Source organism: Leptonotus elevatus, chromosome 2 (assembly GCF_054856555.1).
Source record: "Leptonotus elevatus isolate MCC_2025b chromosome 2, RoL_Lele_1.0, whole genome shotgun sequence".
NCBI lineage: Eukaryota > Metazoa > Chordata > Actinopteri > Syngnathiformes > Syngnathidae > Leptonotus > Leptonotus elevatus.
The window spans coordinates 34,624,102-34,650,041 of record NC_141240.1 but is presented as its reverse complement, the minus strand read 5'-3'; the positions used below and the strand labels follow the sequence as shown (position 1 = coordinate 34,650,041).

Sequence of the window (25,940 nt, the reverse complement as noted above, 5' to 3'; positions counted from 1 at the left end):
TTTCATTACAAACAAAAGTTTCTAAAAACTCCGGCCAAAGTGAAGAATTGCATATTTCTCCGGCTCCGCGGTCGCGTGTGTCCGTTAGTAAACGAAGTTCTACGTCGTCCTCTACACACTTCACTCAATCACATACCTCAAGTTGTTAAAAAAGAATGATTCGCTTCCCCACCGGGGAGACCATGTTTGTATATGTTTGTGTGTGTGGTGAGTGAGTGGGAAAAAAAGTTGTTAAAAAAAAGAAGTGAAACTTTTTAAGATTTTGTATTTATCCTCTTCGTTTTCCTCTATTCCCCGTTTATGATGTACTCCTTGACTGTTTACAAGTATTTTTTTTAATTAATAATAAATAAAAAAAGTCTTGTGTGCGCTAACAGTACTGATCCGCATATATACAGATCAGCGGCTGACAGTCCGTGCTTGAGTGACGTATGGTGAAGGGATGCCAAGAGATGTATTTGGTTAACTACTGCCTCCTAGAGGCTTGGCATGCATCTCATTGTAGACCCAATTTGTGGAAGTGGTGTCGCCAGAGGGAGGCGTAATCTGATTGGATAGGATTTGGGGAACTGTTGCCACCTTAAGTTCTGGAATTGTTATGAACGTACTTAAAAAATGCGGTTAGCTGTGGATGTGGAGCCAAAAGGCGAAGTTCTCGATTTACCCGTCGATCTACGTTCCTACCCTCACCTATGGTTACGAGCTGTGGGTCGTGACCGAAAGAACAAGATCCCGGATTACAAGTTTTCTCCGTAGGGTGTCCGGGCTCTCCAGTTGAGGTGGCTCGGGCATCTGGTTCGGATGCCTCCTGGACGCCTCCCTGGGGAGGTGTTCCGGGCATGTCTCACAGGCGGGAGGCCCCGGGGACGACCCAGGACACGCTGGAGAGACTATGTCTCTCGGCTGGCCTAGGAACGCCTTGGGATCCCGCCGGAGGAGTTGCTTGAAGTGGCTGGGGACAAGGAAGTTTGGGCTTCCCTCCTGAAGCTGCTGCCCCCACGGTAGTAAATGGATGGATAAAAAAATATTTTAAAAACTAAGAAATTTGACAGGTATTTATTTATCATCAATCCATCCATTTTTCTAACCGCGCATGCTCCCAAAAATTAACCAGTTGGCAGAAGTAGAAGCTAGGCTAATGCTGCATTCGAGGATGGTCGGAAGTCGGATTCATCAGAGTTGGTTTCCCCCAGTTCTGACCTGAAAGCGTTTGAGGCGAAAGTAAACAACCAAAATGGCGCATAGTGATGTCTAGTTTTTTTTATTTTGGTCCTCAAAATACATTTTGACCTCCAGAAACTTGCCTTCTTGATGTTTTGTTTCATTTATTGTATTTTATCTTATTTTCATAAGCATTCCATACAGTTCAGTAGTTCACTGTATCATTTAATGCAGGGACATACTGTCATACAGTTTCTGATATGTGCATTGTGCAGCTGCACAGGGTATAAATATATATATATATATATATATATATATATATATATATATATATATATATATATATATATATATATATAATCTTTATTTTTTCCAGGTGGAAAAAAAGGTAGCGTATCCTTTGACCTTGCTTATCTCGAGACTATCTGGCCCATTTGTTGCTGCATGAAGAATGTGACTCCACTCCAGGGTTAGCCGTTCCCAATGGAGCACCCTAAGGCAAGATTTATACGGCACCCACTTTAGGGTTTATTTATGATTTGGAAGATTATTTACAGATTAGCATACAATGTTGATTGAAGATAATCTGCTTTCTTTCTCCCGTTTTACCGCCTCGATGTTTCCTTTTTTTTCTTCTTCTTTAAGGTCTTTTGAGTTTAGGACTTTTTAACATAGATATAACATTAACTAGTCACATAAAAAAATATCGTACATTTTATAGTGCACAGTGCACACACACTGAATCTACAGTAAATGTACTCCATTGTGCTCAAATGTGCATTGATTAAACCTAACCCGTCTACAGAGTTTCCCATTATGTTAGCATTCAGCTAGGGAATAAAAAAAGTTCTTTTGGTTGTTTTCAATACACAATGTGTAATTCTCTTCTTTTTCTGTAAACTTGAATCAATAAATATCTTGAAGCCAATTTTTTATTAAATTTAGAATGCTTTTTTTTTTTTTTTTTTGCTCGCAAGCCAAAGTAAAAAAAAAAAAAACTTGTGTGAAGTACGACTCAAGTGAAATGTTCACGATTTTGTGATGCAAGCTGGAGGCCACGGCGGCCGTCCGCAGAAGGCAGAAGTCAACTGCGTTCAAGCCGAGGCACATCGGCTGTGGCTTAAACAGCGGTTGACAATTTCACACAGGCTGTTAAATTTTAAGCCCTTGATTTTAAGGAGCATCGCTGCAACAATGAATCTCCTCGTCCGCGCCGGCAGCGCTCACTTTTATTTGAAAGAGCAGCCAACGCCTTAGGAGATGCAATAGCACGATTTTCCATAGTGTCCGCACGTCTCAATTTTGTGTTACTGTGCTCAAACAGCACTGCGGATTGTGTATGCGGGTTTTAGCTGGCAGTGGAGTGTAAAGAGCTCTCCATTTGATTAAGCTCTACCCAAAGGCTGCATCAATTATGTATCTTCACAAAGGAGTTAATGGACTGTAATAACAGCTGAAGATGACCTGACTACATTTCCACATGACATGACAAGAAAAATCCCACTTCACACGTTGCCGGTGATGACAATCGCGCCTGCCTGTTAAATACAAGATATTTTATTTTCTATCTCCCGTTGTTAAGCAGTCAAAAGGTTCTCCTACGCGCTGGGCATTTGTCATGATGCACTGGTGCCTTGACATACAAGTGACCCAATTTGGGAGTTTCTAAGCCGTCGTTGGGCCGATTCTTTGCTTTGACGTACGCGCGCAGACTTGAGATAGGAGTGCTGAATTACGGTACCAGGGAATTCAACAAGATTCAGCAGAAGTTTGGCAAATGGTGAACCATTTTTCAAGCTGTTTATTGACTCTCTCACTTGAAGTTTACTCTCAAATTAAACAGAAAACAAAGTGCAAACAGAGCACACCACCACTACCTTAACTCATTCACTGCCATTAACGGCTATAGACGTCAAAAATTCATTTGAACTATTTCTATTAGTTTAACTTTTTCCCACCACTTTTGTTAACAAGAGTAAGAAAACAAATATTGTACATTTAGACCAGATATAAAATTTGTGATTAATCAGGAGTTAACTATTGAAGTAATGCGATCGCCTGATGCCCTAATTTTAATAATCTTTTCTTTTTTTGAAAAAAATATTATTTTAAAAACGAAAAGAAATGATTATTAGAAATTAGGTCGTCAGGCGATTACATTTTTTTAATTATAATTAATCACATTACTTCAATAGTTAACCCACGATTAATCAAAAAATGTATATCTGTTCTAAATGTACAACTTTTTTCTCGGTTTTCATACTCTTAAAAGTGGAAAAAATAGAAATAGTTCAAATAAATTTTTGATGTCTAAAGCCGTCAATGGCAGTGAATGAGTTCATGCTAACACATAGCACATAGACTGACGATTAGCATTGATAGTCTCAGTCAGTGTTGGGAAAGTTAATTATTTAAAATTTTCAAAAAATAAGGTCACGAGTCCAAAAATGAACTACTTCATAGTTTCCCCTCAAAATGAACTACAATGAACTGGTAGGGCTGGACAATTATAGGAAAAATAATCATCCTGAATATTTTAATAAAACAATTTTCTAATAATAGCATGACAAAAAAACAAAAACAGTTCCTACACATTGGCCTCTTAGAGATAGTGTGATGTCGTGCATGGAGTACACACTTAAAAGGATTTAGAAATTTGAGCTCTCTTAATATAACTTGTTTTTCACACGTCGTGAAAAAATTGCGCCTTTGTGTATGTGCTTCCAAAGCATTTGTGTGTAAATACTCATTATTTCGAAGGAATATCACTCCCAAAGTCGTGGTGCTAATTTCCTTTTAGCATCTGAATGGGATGCTCCATTAACTTTAGCATTAGCGCTAGCGATGTTTTATGAACAAAGCATGTTTTGCTTTTAATGTATTGTCTTCTTGTTGTGTGTAAATAAACTCCAAATGGGGTGTCATTAAACAGCTTAAAGGACGCTTAGATGGGAGAATCGCACACACTAATGCTTGCGTTTGTGACTGTTGGTGCCCGCTGGGATTACCAAATCATGGCATTTCCCGCCTAATTAACTCATTCACTGCCATTGACTGCTATAGACGTCAAAAATTCATTTGAACAATGTTTATTAGTTTAACATTTTTTCCCACTTATGTTAACAAGAGTTTGAAAATCAACATTTTTTTTTTATTGTATTAAAACAGATATAAAATTTGGGATTAATTGTGAGTTAACTAGTGAAGTCATGCGATTAATTAATAATCTTATAAAAAAGTTTAATATTTCAATTTTTATCTTTTTAAAAAAAATATTAAAAATTAGGGGCATCAGGCGATTAAAATTTTTAATTGCAATTAATCACATGACTTCAATAGTTAACTCACAATTAATCACAAATTTTACATCTATTCTAAATGTACAAAAGAAGGTTTTCATACTCTTAACAAAAATTATTATTATTTTTTTTAAATAGAAATAGTTCAAATGAATTTTTGACGTCTATAGTCGTCAATGGCAGCGAATGAGTTAAGGATCGTCTACGGTGTATTTAACCAGGTTTTCTGCTTGTAGTCTTACAAGAGAAGGCCTGACACACACACTCACACACATACAAAATAATTAAAAAAAAGAAAAAAAGGAGAGCAATGATGATGACATGATGACAATGACCTATACTGAGCTCTTAAAAAAAAAAAAGAAGGCCTGGCCCCCTTGAACAAAAATGAACTGCGTTCAAATCCGAACCGTTCGTTGGTCCCAGAATGAGCTTGCTCACAGAAACGTTCGCGGATCAAAAACACATGAGGCCCGGGCCGGCCCAGGTCGGCCATGTTGCCTCTTACGGCACATGACGGAAAGCCTGTCAAAGGATGACGCCGCACAAGGCAGCCGCCTTCACGCTTTGTTTAGAGATGAGTGTTATCTGGCTTCGACACGACGACCCGCGGCGACGACTTCTGACGGAATCACGCTGCCGCCGGATACAAGTGGAGTGCAAGCAACACACGCTGTCGGGCGGATGACGTCTCCGAGGCTTTATCCGGGAGGTGAGCTGACCTCAGTGCGGTCGTGTCTCCTCCCGGCTGTGACGCGCATGTAAACGCATCCATGTTGTGATCAGAACTTGGCAGCATGTGAGAGCGAGCGAGCGAGGGAAGCCTCCCAACATATTTGTTCTTCGCACAAGTGAAAAAGGAGGATTTAAATGAAGGCTTTGGAACGAATCCAGTTTGGGAGATAAGAGCCAAAATGCAATTAGAGCACACTTACCATCTAAATGTGGAAGCTCACTGTTTTCCCCACGTTGTCTAATTATGAGGGCGTCTTAGGAGACTCCTTTTGGGTTCTTTGCTTCCTGATGGAAATAATAAATCATCTCCGAGTTGATTAGATAGCAAATATTAATGATACCTTTATTACTTTGTATATTACTCCCATAAAAAATAAACCTATGTTTGGATAAGATGTTGATGCCTCGCAGCTGATAAACGATAATAGCAGGTTTGGATTTTGTTTACCACAGCTTGGGGCTGCTTGGTATTTGTCTGGCTGAGCTTTGACACGGTGGGTGTGCTGCTACTGCCATCTAATGGTCGTGAGACTGAAGGAAGGAAGAGGGAAGAGCAGCTCCACCAGGAGTCACCCCAAATTATTATTATTATTTTTTTTTAAATAAATACACTTGACTTTCCCACAAGAGGCCACTGTGATCACTGGGCTAGTGTTGAATATCTAATGTAGTTTTTTTTTTTTTTTCTAATGTATTCTTTAAACCATAGTGGTGCCTTGACAGGTATTTATTTTGTGTTTTTTAACCCCCTATACTACAATACTGTACCTTATAGAAACACGAGTAATACCAAAAATTGAATTAAACAGTTTGCGGATCGTGTTTTAATTAGGGATGCGCGATAATGCTATTTTCATCCGATATCAATAAACCAGTCATTTCGAAAGTGCTGACGTCGACAACCGATAAGTAAGCCGATAATTATTAGCAAAATTAACTTGAATGCAAATATACTTCTATAGTCTTTTAATAAGTCTAACATGTTAAATACATTGTGTTAAGCACCATGAAGCTGAATTTTATTGATATCTCTGCTTCCAAGACAAGCCGTAACTCATTTTATGCGGCGACGACCATTTCACCATGATGCATCTACTGTGAACACGAGGTCGCGCACATTATGACATCACAAATATGCGACACAACCATCGCCGAGGCGAAGTGTTGAGCAGTTGGGCACAACTTGAGCCACAAAAACAACAGGTGGACCAACGTGGCGTGTCTATTATTATCTGCGGATGTCTTTATTATCTGTTTGAATTGGTCGATAATTGCTGATAATTATCATTCACTGGTATTATCGTGCATCCCTAGTTTTAATGGCTAATTCTAATTCTAGTTCTTTCTGGTGTGCCTTGGCCATGTGGAGGTACTGTTTAATAGTCGTGTAGACACAAACAAGCAATAATAGTGCTACTTCTTCTACTGTACTACTACTTGGTACGATGCTGTAATGTTAGTCAATTTTCATAGAGGATATCAGTCTACATGTTGTTACACCATTTGTGTTCAAACATCTGTTGTTTAAAGAAAGTTTAAAAAAATAAATCTTTATAATAAAGTGTTCTATGCGCCCCCCACTAGTCTAAACACTGTATTCTGGAGCTGTCAAAATTAATCGATTAATCGACAAGCAATCGACTATTTTAATAATCGAGTAATCGCTTGGAGCCATTTTTTAATTTAAAATTGTCCAAATCCTCTGATCAACAGTAACTGTTCACTGATTTCTGCAGTCTTTCATGAAACAAGACTGATCATCTTCTGTGTAGACATTTGCAAACATATGTTTTTACTACAATGACCGAAGCGGTAACAAAGTACAACATCAATCCCCCTTTTTTAATCACTTTATGAATACAAAGTACGATATCAATCCCAAACACTGGTTAGTAAACAGTAATCAGGGAAAACAATGCTTTTGTAATACACGTTAATGCAAAACTAAAATGAATCCGATTAGTCGATTAATCGATAGATCGATTCTAAAAAATATTCGATAGTGACAGCACTACTGTATTCTGATTTATATTGAGTCTGAGAATTAAACCGAAAAAATGTGCCTGCTTTTAATAAATTTTAGGGCTCTTACTGAAAACGACATCACGTGTGCCAGGCGAGCTCATCTTGCAAACGGCGCACTAACCAAATTCACTGAACAGGATCGTTATCAGGCTTGCTGATGAGCTTTCAGGTGTGTTGGAGAAGGGAATCATCCAAAACCTGCAGGACTCTGGCCCTTGAGGAACAAGTTTGCAAAAAAGGCATTAAAGAATTCTAAATCCATGACTATAGATGCTAACCGTTAGCATGTCAAAAGCATTTTCCATTCATGTTAGCATTAAGCTAGCAGGCGGTTCTAAAGGCAACGTAGTTTGCTGGGTTTAACTACACGACGTGAAATTCTTACTTTTATATTTAGTTAGAGAGTGAAACACATCTGCAAGTGGCATTAAACTACATCACGCCTCTTTTGTTTTAGTTCTAATGGAATTTTCACTACTTTCACTTGCCTAACTACAAATCACGGAATACGTGTTCTCTGGTAAACATTCGCACTAACTGCATAAAAGAACAACTTTATAACCAGCCTTCATTCAGAAGCATTCAGTCATTTTAGAATATAGGTGTGTCATTTTCATATAATTGTATCAATGACACTAAAGACACTACAGACAAGGAAAATCTAATTTCTAAATAAATTAATTCATTTTCTTACGCTGCTTTGGTTTTGTATGTGTAAATGTCTCCTATGCCAAAAAAACGATTTTTTTTTATTTCCAAAAAAGCTACTCATTAACAATAAACATTCTGTTGCCATACAATCGTAAAGACACGCAAGAGTTCCCCCACACATTCACAAATGTATACATAACTCAGACACAACAGACACTCTTTTGCTGTCTGCTATTGTGTGAATGCAAAATGGCTGCCTCATCTTGGCCCTTGAGCTCACAGAGCCCTCTGGTGTATTGCAACAAGATAATGAGGCAGTGGCAAAATAAAACCAGCATCTTCAGAAAACAAGCCATAAATCATGAAACCTTATTTGGGTCACATAATGGTCAATACATTTTCACATTTAAATATTACTTTAGGGGTTGTTTTTTAAATAATTATTACTATTTTAATGATAAGTGCCAATCATTCAAATACTCACATCCACAAATGGATTTCATTTTGAAAATGAAATCAGTGGGCTATCTCTTTACTTGTATTGATCTATTGACCCATGCATGCCCATATGTGTGCATTATTGGTATATTTGTGCAGCCTTTAACTCATCATATATGAAACTCCTCGTCTGCCAATTAGCATTCATCATTCGGCACTTTGCATCCTATTGTGCTCTCATCCTAATGGGAAAGCGAGAGTCCCATTTCCCGAGCTTCGGGCATCTAATGAGGACTATTACGCCGTTGTCCGTATCGTGCGGCGCCACCCACCATCACGCAGCTTTGCCATTTGCACCGCAGAGTTGCGCACGGCATTACCGCCGCCTCCTGCACTCCACAAAATGAGTCTTTTTCTTAATCAAGCGAAAAGTTTGGGTCAATAATCCTGTGCTGAAGAAGGAATTTGTTTCCGCTGAGAGGCCGGCAAGGCTGCGTGGGCCTAATTGGGACGTGTTCTCAAAAACATGCTTGAATAGTGTAGTGCCTGTCTTGAAGTCATGTATTGGTAATGAGATGCAGCCTCCTTTCACTCAATTGTGAAACAAAACGTCTGTGGCCAGCAGCTGGTTTGCTTCTGCCGGTGCAAAAAGCAGCACGTCATGCATTTATTATCGCCTACATTAACTTTCACTTGTGATGCATTATTAACGAGTGTGGCGGTCGTCGGGCCGATGTGGGAGAGTGGCAGGGCATAAAATAGCCTTAAATCCATACCTTGATACAACCTCATTACCTGCTATCAGCCCACAGATATCGATTCGTTCAACTCCATTTGTGGACTCAGCAGCAATTAGACAGTCTTTGTCCAGAGTATAAATAGTCACTAACGATATACATTGACCAGCCACTACGCTGACCGCTTGTACGGCATAATGCTATCTGTTAAAATAGCTCCATCAAATGTTGTGAATTTAAAACTTTTGATTGACGCGGCTAACCAAGGTAGAGTGGTGCCTTGAGATACGAGTAACCCCACTTTACTGTCAAACAAACTAAATGGCTTCGACTGTCAGTCCACTATAATACTAAGGCTGAACGGCATCTATGTTGAGGTGCTATCACCCTCTAGGGCGCAACAAATTCAACATCAATAGTGCGAAAACACATGGAGACAGATTATAATAATTAGGGGTTGGGAATCTGAATGTGTCACGATTCCATTCATTCTGATTTTTGGGTCTGCGATTCGATTCAGAATCGATTTTTGATCAAGAACGATTTTTGCTTCAATCTATAGATGTGCAAGGAATCGTAATGATCTATTCCAGTCAGACTCGCTAATGCTAATTAGCGCACTTCTGGCGACACTTTTATCGCTCAAAAGAACGGCGCCACACTACAAAAAAAAAAAAACTATTATTGGAATAACTTGATCGTGACTTTTTCCTTCTACTCTCTAATGTGGCTACAACTTAACAGTGTATTAGAACACGTGGAACCACACTGCCCCTAAGTGGGAAAATCGGGTACAACATGAACAGCGTTCCTAATAAAAGGCACACACAGACAAAGGCAAGACGGTATTAAAATTTGTTTTTAAAAATTTATTCTGAATCATACTAAATAAAAATCGCGATTCTTATGAGAATCGATTTTTGGGGCACACCCCTAATAATAATACTCCAATGTGAAGAACCACTACAATTAATTAATTGATGAAAAGTGCACTGATGAGCTAAGAGGAGGTGAGACGCCTTAATGAACATCAGACATTTCTTGTATTTGTTTTGAGGGTAAAGCTGGAACAGATTAATGGAGTTTCAGTATTTGTTTAAATGGGGAACAATGATTTGAGTTTAGACTTGTGAGCGTGGTCACAGAAAGGATTAAACTCCTATTACAATTACAGATAGTGCATTTAAAACAAACACAACTTTGCCTTTAAATCTACTAGCTTAATGCTAGCAAATAATGGCAAACTCTGTAGCTAACAACTAGCATCTACGTGGTGGCGGCGGCGACCTTATGACGTGTACACAAAACGACAATGTAATAATACTCACAGGCATACTCTTTATCATCTGTGGAAAAAACGGAGGAGGCGGGACTTCCGACTTCCTGGTTTTCACACATCAGCTTTGTTTCCGTTTCCTGTTTGCGACGTGTGGGCAGCGTCCCAGTTCCTGCGCTTCTGCCTTTGTGCCCCTCGGTTGTGCGTTCCCGTCGACGGGTGCGAGTGTGTAGCGTGTCCGTCTCAGTTGTCAGAAGCATTTCAGAGAGTTAAGCCATCAGTGGCCGGAAACGAAGCTGACGTGTGAAACCCGGAAGTCCGTGGCATCTACCCCATATTACCGTAGTTTACCGAGTTGCTTAGTGCGTACAGTTGTTGAAACACTTTGATTGTCTGCATGTATTATACTGCCCTCCGGTGGCCGTGTCATGCACACCACGAGGCACGATGAGTTCGTCATAATGCGCAAACAGCTTAATTCGTTTCACTGATTGTTTTTTCATCAATAAAAATTAAATAAATAAAAAACGTATTTTCCTTATGAAAAAACAAGCAAAAAAGTGTGTGTTCTTGTTTTCAGCAAGACTGGAAAGATTAATGGCATGTCCACTTGTTCATCTGTTCTGAGTTATGAACATAGTCATGAAATAAATTGAATTCATCTCTCAAGAGACCACTGCATTAGTTTACGTTTTGATTACTGCACTTGGAGAGTTTACAGTGCTGCGGACTGTGGAGTGGATACTGTACTATTATTATAATATTTTAACTGGTGTATATAATTGAGGTAACCAAATAGACGAATCTCTAAACTGCAAACTAAAACCACAATCATTGGGTCGTGTCAGTCAAAAGTGAGCGTTGTCTGCAGCCTCCTGCTTTCTGGGTCAGGTTGAAAATCAATTTAGGGAATGGTCCGTTTGAAAGAGTTTCTTTAATAGTATCGTATTATCAATCCACACTGGCACGTACTGACAGTTTATAGCAAGCTCTTCCAATCCATTGCTTAAAACACTACAACATAGATGCTAATCAATTTTAGCATTTGGCTAAAAAGACAGTTTGGTTGAACCCGTTTCAAATACAGAAGGTGTAGTCTCTTCATTTTATGTTTAGTTTTAGAGAAATTATATTTAAGACCAACTTCAGTGTTCACAATGTGCCATGTTGCTCAAAGTTTGAATTAAGTAGCAAAATCCACCCCGCTGTTATCCATCTCAGGGGCGGCCATTTTGCCACTTACTCACTAATAATGAGATCACAGTTGCTCAGGGCTCGGCTTGCAAACGTCACATGACCAAACCCATAGAACGGGTGAGCCGTGACATTCACAATCTAACCCATTAGCAACTGTGATGTAACTTTCAGTCGACAGCTAGGGGCAAAATGGCCGCTCTCTGAATTGGATTTTTTTTTTTTTAAGGGTATATTTTGTTGCTTTATTCATTTCCCTAAACACACTATTAATGGGAATGCCGTGTTTAGACGTGTGGGGCTACATAGAACATATTATAAATATTTTTTTTGACTTGCATAGAACATAGTGTAAATATTTTTTGGGACTTTGAGTCAATCCGTAAATTATTTATTTTTTTAATGTTAATTTCCTTTTGAGATTTCAGACGATTTACAATCATAAAATCCTAACCTATCAATGTGTCAAGTCATTTTCGGACATTTAAAATAGTGATTGAAAGACATTTTAATGCCAAATAAGGCTTTGTTTTAAGGTTTAGGGATTAAACGCCTTTTAAGACTTTTAAGAACCCGCAGGAACCTGCACTTATATAAGTAAAGCGTGTTGAGTTCACTGCCACCATACAGCATTTCTTTCAAATTTGTGCTGCACAAAAAAAAAAAAAAAAGTCAAAGCGGCAGCTCATTTTTCAAAAAAAATAATTTAGATCACTCGTATCTCAAGGCAACACTGTACAGTGGAACCCCATATACTCGCGGATTGACATGCACAGATTTACAGATAAAAAAAAAAACTATTTTATTCAGTTTTTTATGTAAACCATTTATTGGCCATATGTCCCTGCTTATTCAAGAATGTTTGAGATTCAAAAAAATTAACCCATTTGAAATGGTCGCGAATTTTCGCTATACATAGTATTCACATGACGTCACCGACCCCCCACTTATCGACCCAGGACGCCTTTGGTGGGGCAAACAGCCAGCGAGACAACGCAAGCAAATGCTGAGGAGCGCTCGTGTTGCTTACTACAAGTTATTTTGATTCATTCATTTTGTTCATTCATTCCGGATTTTCACAAACTGCTTCACAATGGTGCACACGTGTGACGTTCACGGGTGCAAAATTGGGCGAACAAAGATGTGAAATGAAACTTCTAGATAGTATTCACTTGCCGTCATTTGGCCCACATTGTGTGCCGGTGTACACCGGTCCATGAAATGTCGAATGGGAACGACAAAGTGCCCGCAATTACAAAGATACATCAAAAGGATTTCCAACCGACAAAGTCTACCAAAGTGTGTTCTGACCATTTTGATTAAGGTAAGTGTCATTGTAAGAAAGTAAAAATGCTTTTACCATAATGCGTTCGTGATACGTGAGCCGCTAGCCGTGGCTAGCTCTGGCTAAAAATTGATTCGTGGTCAAGATGTTCGATTTCTCTTTAAGGTCTCTTATTTTCCTTTCCCAGCAGCCCAAAAGTTGAAAATGTTGTTAAAGTGTACGAAAAAAAGTGATGAATCAACAATGTTGTTTTTGTTGTAACATGCTTCGGGGAACGAGCTGACTTGGCTTAAAAATAACCCGAGATTCTTCACCTCGAATTCACAAATGATAAATGCACATAGCAACCAAAAAAAGCCGAAAGTACGGAAGACGCAAGAATGTCCGTGTTTTGAGAGCCAAGCCATCCTACCTTAGAGCATACATTGCCACGTCGTCCGGTCCGGGCAGTATCGGCAAATATTTGTAATCCAATCGATTCCACTAACCAAACGTTTCAACGTTGCAAAGAATGTTGAGCTCAATCTTCCGCATACGTCTTGCTTACGTTAGAGGAAGCTGGGGGTGACATTCATCAACAACAAAAACATGTATGTAAAACACAATTATGCGTCAAAGAAAAGATCATATTACAAATATGTAAATATTTAATAGTATGTGTATTGAGACACTTTCTGCCAGTTAATTGCAGGCTGCTACGTCTCAATCAATGCCGTTAACACCAATTTAACTCGCACTGAGCTAATTAGAGGCCCTGTTGTGCACCAAGGGGTGAAAGGTCAATCATTTTGTCTATTTGCATCTATTATCACTTGAGTCCAGAGTCAACATTGCTTGTAAATGAGCCCCTAGCCCACAGCTTGCTTGGCGTTCAATTTAGACGTGATTAGAGATCATTCAATACGAAACCCAACCCACCTCATAATTACCAATTAGCCGGTGTAATATGTGAAAAAAAAGTCAGGCGGATGAGAGCAGAAACGATCACGTAATTACTCTAGCAACAGAGGGGGGGGGGGGGGGGGAATAGCAAATTCAAGTTGATTGGTGGACATAGCAAGGGGGTTGTGGGTAATTTAACAAGAGCCGTAATAAGCAGTCTGGAACGCACCTATGAGTCATTAGCGTTAAGACGTCTGCAGAAAAAGGGCTAAAGTGTAAAGTTTGCAAAGCAGATAAGATTGCAAGGAGTGTCGTCTTTTAGCATAATGATGCTAAATGTGTCAAATCTTTTTACAATACAGAAGAAAAAACACATCCCCAAAGAGTGACAGTAGTCAATTTTGAGGCTTTACAAATTGTATTACATTTTATTAATATACCTTCATAAAACAAGTTTAAGACTGTATCAAAAACTCAGTAAAAACATTAGATTTTTTTTACATTTTTCTAATGGTGCTATCAGGTATGAAATGTACATAATTCACATGTGATTTGTTGCGATCATATTCAGATGATACTATTCCTTGGTGATGGGCAGGTAAACGTTTTTGCACACTATAAAGGTCATTATCATGATAGTGATCATAAGTCTAAGCATACAATTAAAAAATAAAATCATTTCCCACTGTGGCCCTTCTGTTCCCAACTAGGTTGACTGCTAAAACACGAACATGATGGAGGTCTTTAATTTCACAGGCACACAATTATTTACATCCTCACGAGCGACACCAAGAGGCAACGCAGAGCACTGCGGCGCTCTCCCCTCCTCATTTCTACTGAATGACACACAAGTCTAGTTGTGACATTTCACACCGTCAGCCCAACTGTGACTTGGGTTGGCGTCTGACAAGCAACACTCGCATATTACGTTTCAACTTTTCTACTTCCAAAACGGATTTGGCGAGACTCGAAAGCAAAAACTGGAAGTTATGAATTCTCAAAAAGAAAAAAGAAAGAAAGAAAAAAAGTGGTGTAAAAGATTTGTGGCGTTTGGTTGTAATGAAAATTCTTGTACGGGAGTGTAACGTGCTCAAAATGTTCCCCTGCGGTAAAGCAGCATTCCACCAGCCACCTCCATTGTTGACCTAGCAACCTCCCGATACAGTCACCATAGCAACAACACAAAACATCTCAGACGGCAAGTTAAGTGGCACGAAAATAAAAAACAATCTTATTTGTATTGTAACTAAAATATAAATGTAATTAGAAATGCAATTTGTTTCTTATTTAACTTTTGAACAAGCTAGTACTGTCAAGAAGAAGCAAAGCATGAATGACATTATTGATTTGTTTGTTGTTTTTCTAATCAGGTGTGCGTATGCTTTCAGTTTGGCTTACTGTGTTGAATTCCCCTCAAAAAAATCTTCACAAAGCAAACTGAGGACAGATTCGAGTGATGCAGCTCTCATACAGCACGCTGAGCAAGAGCCGCAAGTCAACTTCGAGGCTCAATGAGCTTTAGTCTCTCCTGCTCTAATATTTTCTATACAATAGAAATAGTACATCATTGAGATAAAATGGACTCTTCTTCTCAGCAAAACAGACAAAGCATTTGGAAATAGTTAAAAGCAGATCTGAAGACCAAAAAGAGAGTGCGATGGAGTTATGGAATTACAAAGTGTTCTCCATCTATTTTGTTTGCTCCAGTCGGAGAACGCTGAAGAAAATGATCTGATCCGTGATGGTCCAAATGTTGGCATTGAAATCCGTGTTAAGTTACGCCTGCTCTAGTTTTCAACAAGCATCCCTACGGTGCACCTGAATTCCAAAGGTGGAGCTCCGCTGAGCGTTAGGGGGGCACGTAAGGGGGCGGTGACCTGTAGGAGGTCATGTTCTTGGGGCGCGAGCCTTTGCCTTCGATGGGGACGGTGAAAGGCGGCGGGGGCTGGTAAGGAGGCGCGTTGGGATCGTCGTCTTGATACACCGAATACTCTTCTAACAAATCCTGGTTGAGCAGGGTGCTGTGGGGGCCGGCCATGTTGGGGTACTCCGGCGGAGGGAGCGGCGGCTTTTCCTCCTGGAGGATGAGCGGGATGCTGGAAGACGGCGGCGACTTGGAATCGTCCAGCTCGTCGGCAAAGATGATGGGGACTCCTTTTTTGATGAAGGTGGCCTGCTCCTCCATGCTCATCTTCCCTCTGCGCTTCTTCCGGTAGCACACCATGGCGATGATGCCGGCGATTAGGAGGAGGGCCGCGACCACCACCGCGGGAATGACCGTGTGCAGGTAGACGTCGTCGCTGCTTCTACGGCCCGTCCCCGGCGATGGTGTGGCGATGGGGACATCGGGGACCGGCGGAACCTCTCCCGGTGGAATGAAGGTGAAGCTCTGACATTTATTTGCGCCGCGGACAGAGATGTTAATGGGTTTAAATTCCGGCTCCATGGCTTTGATGAAGGCTGGTTTGGGGGCACCTTGCGGATCGGCAACCCTGTTGCTGAGAGCCGTGATCTGCTCCTTGGGACAAGAAGTCTGCGGCAGACTGTTGTTGATCCATTCCACCACAATGGAGCCCTTGGTGATGCTTTGTAGGGTCACTGTGCTGCTATTGCGATCACCAAGAGCATACGCTAACTTTTTTGTCAGAAGGATCTTCTTATGGATGTCAGTGCTGAGGGTTTTAGGGTCGCCATGAAAACGGGCAGCGAAAACCACCGGCGACTTATCGTTGGATGACCAGTGGTTGACTTGAACCTCAAACGCATCCATGACACTCCTCCCGCCTTTATCAGTCGCCAACATGAAGTACTCGTGTTTGCCCTTGTGCTGTTCCTCAGGAAGTCCATACAGAAGCTGGATGGTGCTGTTGAACTGAATCCAGGACGTGTCACTGACTGCCTCTTTGGGGGGATGCTTCAAAGTCAAACGCAGCTTGTCGGTCGTGCCGTCTTCCTTGTCGAAGAAGGTATCAGGAGCGATCTTCAGCTCAAAGTACGTGCCAACCCAAGCGTTGACCTGGTCAATCGGGTTGCGGATCTCCGGCATACTATTGAGGTCTGGCGCCAAGGAGAGCGGGGTGGTGCGTTTCGGTGGTTTTGGTGTGGTGGATTTGGGTTCCCTGGGAGCCGGGGTGGACGTTTTGGGCTTCTTGGGCTTTCTTGTGCTGGAAGGTTTGGGCTTTTTGGTGGTGCTTGGCGGCGTTGGTAAAGCGGTGGCTTCCACAAACGTAGGTCTGGTCATGGTAGGTTGGATGGGCATGGTGCTCGTCGATCCCAATGCCCTGGTGGGTTGGGGGGGACCGAGGGCAGGCGTGTGGGCTATTTGATCTCGGACCCTCATGGTGGGCTTGACGGGAAGCGGTAAAGGACCGCGGACAGGTGTCGCAGAGTTGTCCGTGGCGGGGGCGATGGAGGGGGAAGTCGGGCTGGGGACAACACGGATGGGGGGTTCTGGGTACGAGGTGGGAGGGAGCAGGGAGGGCACCGGCGTGGGGGTGTTGTACAACTGTCGTTTGACACGTTTCACCGCATGAGGCTTTTTATTGGCAATGTGCCAGCCGACCACAGGGTAGGCCAACCTGGCTGACATGGTGCCGTCCTTTGCGAAGGACTGGACAACGCTGATGTCGGGGATGTTGCCCGGGTCGAGCGCACATCCGAGTTTCCATGACAGCAGAACGCCGTTCTCCACCACTTTTTTGGCATTCCCCGGTCCCGCCATGAAAGCAGACATGTCAAATAAGCGGTTGTTGACAACAGGGACGACTCGCATGTGCTCAACGGGGACGTGCGAGAATCTCCTCATAATAGTCAGTAAAGTGACCCTCTGCTCAGCAAGCATCTTTGTCAAGTCCGCGTCGAGTATGACAGTGAGGACGGTGACGGGCTCCTCGGGGCCACAAGTGAAAGGCTGCAGGCCACTCGGATCAGACTGCAGCGCGAGCAGGGACGGTTCCGTGTCTGCTCGTTCCTCGGGGTAAACTTCAATGGAGAAGACTGTGCCGGGAAACTCCCGGCTGCCGGTCTTCTCGCGTGCGTCCGGTCCAGACACGGAGATATGGTACACACCTTTATCTTGCTCCAGGGCCAGGCCTTTCAGAATGCAGCTCTCTTTGTCCCAATAGAGCCACTGCGGTAATGCTGCCTGTCCCATCTCAGTAAGCTAAAAAAAACACAAACATGCACAAGTCAGTGCAATTACTCAACCGATAATTGCGCAAATGACTGTTTTTACATAAGGAAAAACAAACATACTTGAGTCTCTTAATAACTATGTTTTTACAACCAATGTATTGATCAAATGCTGCAGAAGCCTCAAGCCATTTCGCTGTGACAGAGATTACTCTTCATTTTAGGTTATTATTGTACATTTTGTGGCCTGGAACAAATCAACACGTTAAACATATCACATACCTTTGGACAAAGGGGAAGTCAACCCAAAACATGTATTTACAATAATATGTTCTATGCATCTTCACTAGTCTAAACAGCATTCTGTTTAATATTGCATTTGTGGAATATGAACTACGCAGCAAAATACACCCATTTAATCAATCTCAGGGTCGGCCATTTTGCCACTTGCTGTTGACTGAAAAATGCTGTTGACTGAAAAATGACACCACAGTTGCTCAGGACACCGTTAACTACCAATCACAGCTCAGCTTGCAAATGTCACATGACCAAACTCCATGATTGGTCATCACCTGAGCCTTGTAAAACTGTGACGTCATTTTCAGTCGACAGCAAGTGACAAAATGGCCTCCCCCGTGATAGGGAGAGGGGGGTTTGGCTCATTAAGGCTTAAAGCGCCTGGCAAAACTGCCTGGAAAACCTATGGGTAGTCACCCCCAAAAACCTGAAGTTCTCCTGGAAATTCAACAATATTAAAAATAATTGATATCTCAGCTCCTGAAGCAGATTCCAAAAACATTTCAGATCTTACACCTGTGGCGTTCACACAAACATAAGTTTATTATTATAAACCTTGATTATTATTTTTTTTTATCAACAAACAAATGTCGCATCTGCAGGTGCATGTACCTTACAATGGAGCACAGTTGTAATAACCTCGGGCGTCAATTTTCAACATCCTCATTTTCTACAAACATATTCATCAACAGTAGGTCACTGTCAACTCGTTACACTGATTTGAATTCCTCCCGCGCCGTCGTCAATCTCCCGCGATTCCGCATCAACCATAAATTCTCGATTAAAACTCCAGGATATGCTACGAGGCCCACGTCACCCTCTCGTGTATATTCTGATGCATTTAATCGGCTAAGGGACCAAGAATTGGTCAAAACAAAACAAAATGACATATCCACTGTCCCGGCTTTAAAGGGAAAAAGAGCGCAGGAGCGCTCCCGGCTTTAACGGTAGAAGCGCGGTTACGCGCTCCCAGCCTTCATGGGTTCATTCATGTTCCACAAACGCAATATAAAAAAGCTGTGTTTAGTGGGGCCAAAACATTTTTAGGTTGACTTCCTCTTTAAAAGGGGAACTCTCGTAGGGCTGGTAAAAAAAAAGTCCACTAACTCAAATAATTTCAAAACCATATTTGGAATGGTCAGAAGCAATGTTTGGCCCTATCCGTGTTTCCACACGGATATGTGTTGCTGACTGACGCTGCAGGCGACATGATGCTAATGCACTGGGTTTGGGGTCGCTTTAACAAAAACGCTAAAGTTTTGTGTCATGGCTGCAAAGTGGGGCTGTGGATTTTTGGAGACAGGGGTAACGGAAATGTACATGCAGGGGTTTCCCCCCAGAGTTTAGAAAGCCCGGCGGCCCGCCATGAAGCACAAAAAGTTGGAAATGTTGAAGTGGTAAAGCCGCAGATTTGTTTGCATTACTATAATCTGTGCTTTAGTTTTCTTATTGATTCAGAGTATAGTTCAAACTTGTGTTTTGTTATGTTGCTGTGGGTAATGCTTAGACGACACATCAAAGTTTACAACCTGGAATTGTACATAATTAAACCAAATTAAATGCTTAATTTACCTTTATTCAAATGTATGATAAGTCCGATATAGTTTATTGTAATACAGATTTATTAATTGCTTGTGTGCCTTTTACTGCAAATGAATCGATTATCGTCTCCTTGACTCCCCAACAATTGTCATCGACCCTGAACATAACATGTCTATCGCAAAATATTTGGCCATACTGCCCAGCTCGAAATAAGACTGAATTCCTACTCTGTGCACTTACGTGGAGATTACAGCCGGCGTTGTCCGGTACCAGTGGAATCTTCAGCTGGAACACCTGGCCCACAATGGCAGACGAGTCTGGGATGCCAGTCTGCACACCCCCGTCGCTCACAGAGGACTCTGGTGTAGCCGCCGCCGCAGCAGTAGCAGCAGCAGACTGGATCTCGGAGAGCACGGTCGACTGCATGGAAGCCTCCAGCTCAATGGCGAACACCTCCACCTGCGCATCCTGCTGTTCCGATGCAGCTCCCACGGCCGTGGCTATCAGAAGCCCTATTAGCAGCGAGATAGTCCGACACATCCCGGCTGCCCCGTCGCCCGCTTTATAGTGCATAGCAGGAGGCCCTTGAGCTGCCTAACAGATGTCTATGAACGACTTAAGAGGCCACATGCACTGAAGTCAGTCCGATGATACGCTGTGGGTCAGATTCCCTCGTTGTTGGCTGTGCTCACTGATTGTGTTTTTCCTTTCGTTGTCCGCTGGGATCCATCAAGAGGGGTCTTTGGCAGCTGGTTAGGCAGCCATGCCAGGCAGCTAACAAGAGAAGACAAACAAATATGACTTTGGGGTGGAAAAATATATAAATCCTTAACCAGGAAATCCTGGCTGCAAACATACAAGCATGACTAAATCATAAAAATATGCTAAGATAGGTCACATTTGAACACATTTGTCGGAATTGATAACGGTACTCCACAGCACCAATTTTTGGTACATTTGTACTAATAAATGCTCATTTTAAAAATATGAAAATTAAGGAAAAAAATCAATTTAAAATGTATTTATAATATATAAACTTGTGTAAATACATGAGTCTAAAATTACTTGGTAAAAATATGAATTTCAAATAAATAAAATATCACAAACATCACAAAATGTTTCTTGTGAGTTGTCAGTTCTATAAATGAAACTGTCACTACATTGTTGTAGAAAAGCAACATAGTGCCAAGAAATCACACAACAAAACTGGGGGGGGGGACAGGGAAAAAAATTGAAACTATCAAAGAAGGGATTTTCAAAAAGTTGCTTTTTATGAGACAGCTATAAATTAATCAGGGATTATTAAGTGATTACATTTCAGTATTATATGACAATATTATACAATTTGTTACTTCAGGATTAATAAATTCCCGCAATGAATTGCTTGAACAAGATATAAAGCCCAGGGAAAATAAATACTTTTAGTCTACTCGTTTTTTCTTCTTCTGCATATTAGTGGTTGTGATGTCAAATGTTGTGGGGGGGGAAGTATTACTGTACATGTAAATGAACTAACTACACAGAAGAAAAATAATAAATAATTTTTTTTAATCCCCCAAAAATTATATCATCAATTTCGCATTGTCATAGTGTCAAAATACATATTATGATTATTTACGTTCAAGCTAATTTAAGTTCATTCTTGAAGAGAGAATTTATTTTATTTTATTATAAATCCTAATTCATGTAGGCATATTAGCTCACATAATCCAATCCAATCAGATCTGCCAACAACCCCACAATGTACAATAACAGCTGTTGAGGTGTTGCATTTGTTGTAGATGAAATTCCAAAGACTTGTTATCCTCGGGTTCCAAAAGGAGAGAATAAGCCAATGGCCGACCAGATACAAAAACATCAGCCTCAGACCTGACATTTGCTTTGACAGTCAATATTCAGGGCTAGACGAAAAATAACATGTCATTTATTTCTATGATATGAAAGGAGGGAAAAAGCACAGCCACAATCCATGAAGTGTACGCGACATCCTACCTTCTGTGAAGGGTTAAACAAACTATATTGAGGTCATCATTTTCTGGTCATGTCTACAACAGAAAATCTTGTATGTCACGGTAAGGAGCACAACAAAGTGCCACGAAGCGTGTGTCATATTTTCCACGGTCAATTCATACATTCAAAAAAATCCAAGATGTTATTCAAGACATTTAATAACCAATAATCTTCAAAAAGCCTGTTTTGAATCCAAACCCTCTTGTTGGATTCATGTCTGAATTTGTTCTTTCATGTCAAAGACATTTGCATAAAAATAGGTTTTGCCCATAGGCTTGGGTTTTATTCCGAATGAGCACTACACCTCACCTCGGGCTATTAGCACACACAGCAAACAATCTGAGCATCAAAGTAAGCGCTCCACAATGTGGCCTAGATTCCATCCTGTTAACTCACAATGAGCAATAGCCAACCAGCACAAGCCACAAATCCTCACTTCCCAATTTCACAATGCTGATTTGCAACTTCACATTCTAATGCGCAATAGAACCAAATGTAAATGAAACTAACGGACTGATAACCAATGCTTACTGGCCTCGGGACACAACATTACATTCTAGTGTTGATACTGCTAAACCTTGGAATGAAAGAGTGCTAAAAAAGTGCAGCCATTTCCCACTATTTGACACTCGCAAATGCCACCAGTACAAAGCAAAGCTATTACAGCTAATCATCCATCCATCCGTCTTGTGCCGCTTATCCGAGGTCCGGTCGCGGAGCCAGCAGCTTTAGGAGGGAAGCCCAGACTTCCCTCTCCCCAGCCACTTCAACCAGCTCCAACCGGCGGGATCCCAAGGCGCTTCAAGGCCAGCCGAGAGACTTAGGCTACGTTCACAACACTGCAGGTCTAATTGCTCAATTCCGATTTTTTTGTGAAATCTGATTGTTTTATTTTAAGTAAGCGTTCACATTACCTATTAATTGCGACCTCAGTCTGTCTGCTATGTGGACGTAACGCGTCTCCAAAGTGACCCGCATGCGCAGAAGAAGATGCGTCACTCACAACGCTGTGTTTGCGGAAGTAAATATGTATGTCTTGTCAGCGTTTATTCGTTTATTTCCATATCCAAATCTCGCATTTTCCTTTTTTCGATGCGCTTCAAAATCCACCCCCGAGAAGCGTAAAAACTTTTTTGCGAATTGTGGGCCTTTTTTTTTTTAATTTCTAGCGTTTCCCTTCAGTTTTATTTTCGCATTTCTTGAAAATTCAAATAAAAATGGGTGGATGGAAACCCCACTTATGACTCTAACACAGATGTTCTAAGAGTAAATGGCTCGTAGTGGAAGGAGGCGATGTGTGTGGAACAACACTTCAAGATCTGAAAGTTCACTTGAGAAATTCACCACTTTTCAAACTTTACAGCAACGGAATGAAACTTGTTCTGGAGTCGCCACATTCATTCAACATGCAGCAAAAACCCGGATTTGTTTTTGCTAGCAATTATGGGAAGAAGGCAACGTGTGGACTGTTACAAAGTAGGCTACTTATACAGCAAAAAATGATATCTTTGTTATTATTAAATATTTATTCTGACCTTTTTCAATCTTGCACCTGATACCGTGTATCAAAAACAACAACAAAAAGTAATACTGTTTGAAAATAATTACCAACTAAACCTAAACTTGTTCCCAAAAATTTAAAAAACGAATATAAACTAACAAGCCCACTCTTAAAACAATTAAAACCGAGTTTAGAAAACAAAAGTCAAAGTGAAATAAAAAGTCACCACGAAGAACCTAAAACCATTCAAACCTGGGTACAAAGTTGACGAGTTAAATACACAAAACATTAAAACACTAGTTTTCATTGTAGCAATTATTAGCAGAAACAAAATGTAACTCCTGCTAACTTCTCAAAGTTTCATTTTGCCCAAAAAACGGTTTCAATATTGTTTGTTGAAATGTAAATATAAAGACGTTTTCCCTAACAAGATGAATACTTGTGATCAATACTATTGGTTACAAATAATAGTGATCAAATAATCATGTTTCCCATTTTGGCCATAATCATGCAACCTTACATGGGGTCATAAAAACCTAATAAAAAAAAAACTATACAGTAATTGTGCCTCATTATCATCATCATTACAATGCTCAACTCTGTGCTATAAAACAACATTAAAACATGCACTCAATGTAGTCCAAAATGCCCCAAGGGAAAGCTAAAGCTCATATGAATATATAGTGTAGCTTTATTGTGCGCTTATTAAAATCTCATTTTAAACATCCGACCGGTTTAATATATGGTAAACAGTACAGTGGCAGATTTGCTTCTGGTTGATTGCAGATAAGACCTGCACGAGTGGGAGTGAGGGGGGGGCTTGAAGCAAATCACTTTCACCACAGCGGCATTCTTGCTGTATGTCGTTCAAAGGATAGTTAAAAATTGAAAACTATCACGAATAATTAAATCTCGGATGCACAGTTGGCGCTCAGGGCCAATTGAATTGACGTGGCACATGCAGCAGCCTCTCCAAAGAGCCTGAGCTGAATAACAAGCATCCACAAGAACAAGCTCGCATGCCTTGCACACTGTCCAACAAAGTAATAGAGCATTGTAGTGCCAAAAAATAAATAAATAAGACGCATATTGACAAACCTTTAGTGCTTGACAATAAGAAAGTTACTATTTTCTCAGAAGAATTGTGGTTATTCGCAGCCTGGAAAAAAAGCATGGCAAATCCTTTTACCTTGAATCTGAAAACTGGCTGTGATTATGATCCATCTTGTTAACAAGCTGAAAGCCCCAACTGTAGCAAGCGAATTGTAGACTCAAATGGGGGGGATGTGGAGATGGAAACGTCACAATCAAGCAAACCGGTACAAAACTCAGGACAGAAATAACAGAAAATTGCCATAATGGGCTCTCAAGATTTAATATCTGTGGTTGGCAACAACAAACGCAGTTTTGGGGAGTGAAGCTAAAAAAAAGGGGGGGGGGTCGAAATCGACGTAATTCTCAGCTTTATTGACGTCGTCTTTTTTCCCAAAATAAATGTGTAAGTGGATTTGAAAAAATAATAATGTTATCGCATGCTACATAGTGTGTTCAAAGTAGGCCCGTTGTCGTCTGCACTCGGTCCGACTACAATCTCAGTTCGGGCCCTTTCCAAACAGCAAAACCGGCACCAATGACCGAATTAGATTCCCCGATGCTGTTCTGGACAGGTCGTGTAATGGTGAATATTCGAGCGAAAGGTTAATACCGAGCACACACAAAAAAAAAAAACGGGGAAAAGTGCAAACGCGGTGCAGCGCTTTTGCAGTAGATGTCCCGCAGCTGGCCGATGCTAGCAGAGTGCACCTGTTTTTATTCTAAGCGGAGGAGACGAGAGCAGAGCAGGAAGCCGCTGCTGCGGTTATCTGACTTTCACATCGGCTCACAAACGCATCCACACCACGGCCGAAAGTGCTGCTTGGTTACACGCATACGTGTCCGTGGGCAATGTCGGGAATAGGGCCGAGGTAGCGTCACCAAAAGTGGAGCCGAGCGAACTGAGCGGTCGTTGTCTCGCGAGTGTTGCTAACTAGCAGGCTAACGCCGAGTGAATTAAGACGATGATAAATGTCACGTTTATCCTTCACGGTGGAGAAAAATGCGCCGCGTTAACGGTGATGACGAGAAGTATTTAACGCGACGACAAATGTGGATTTTTCGAAGACGTGGAATGCAAAAGAGTAGCACAAGCAGAATGGATACTGACCTTGTTAGCGAGCTAACGTTAGCTCCCTCGCGCCGCCGTAATGTCTCCTCCCCGATCGAGCCTGCACGAAGCGCCGCCACCGAGGCTTCCAAATTGCCATCAAAAGTGCGCTTTCCCCGGCAAAGCAATGGGCAGGATGCGGTCAGAATGACGTGCGGGCTCGGCGAAGTAGCTCACGTGTGAGCGCTTTCCTTCATTAATAGACGGCCCACTGCTGTGTATCGTGATGAGGTCGCTGGCAACCCCTCCCTGGCTGCCTGCCTGCCTCCCTCCGTCCGTCTGTCCTACCGTGCGTCCGTCGGTCGTCCAACTGGGCACCAGGCAGGTTGAGGAGGGCCAGTGAGCAGGCAAGAAGGCGGGGGATGGCTCCTCCCTCTCTGGAGGTAACCTGCTGGACAAGCCAGGTCAAACTTCACTTTCACTTTTTCCCAAACTTTACGCACCAGTTGTCACAAACAATGACGATCTGCACCGAAGACATTAAGGGTGTGAATTGCCTAGTACCCGGCGATTCGATTTGTATCACGATTCATAGGTCACGATTCAATACCGATTAATCCCGAAGCAAATCTA

General features: G+C 41.4%; 1 protein-coding gene across 1 annotated transcript; it reads right to left on the bottom strand.

Annotated features, from left to right (window-relative positions):
• Positions 1–14,082: 14,082 nt before the first annotated feature.
• Positions 14,083–25,692, bottom strand: LOC147179768 (dystroglycan 1-like). Its single transcript, XM_086069929.1, has 3 exons — positions 25,368–25,692; positions 19,894–20,427; positions 14,083–17,845 (listed from the first exon to the last, which is right to left on the bottom strand). Exons 2-3 carry the CDS (start codon positions 20,224–20,226, stop codon positions 15,533–15,535), a joined length of 2,646 nt encoding a protein of 881 aa, XP_085926055.1. The 5' UTR covers positions 20,227–20,427; positions 25,368–25,692; the 3' UTR covers positions 14,083–15,532.
• Positions 25,693–25,940: the final 248 nt, after the last annotated feature.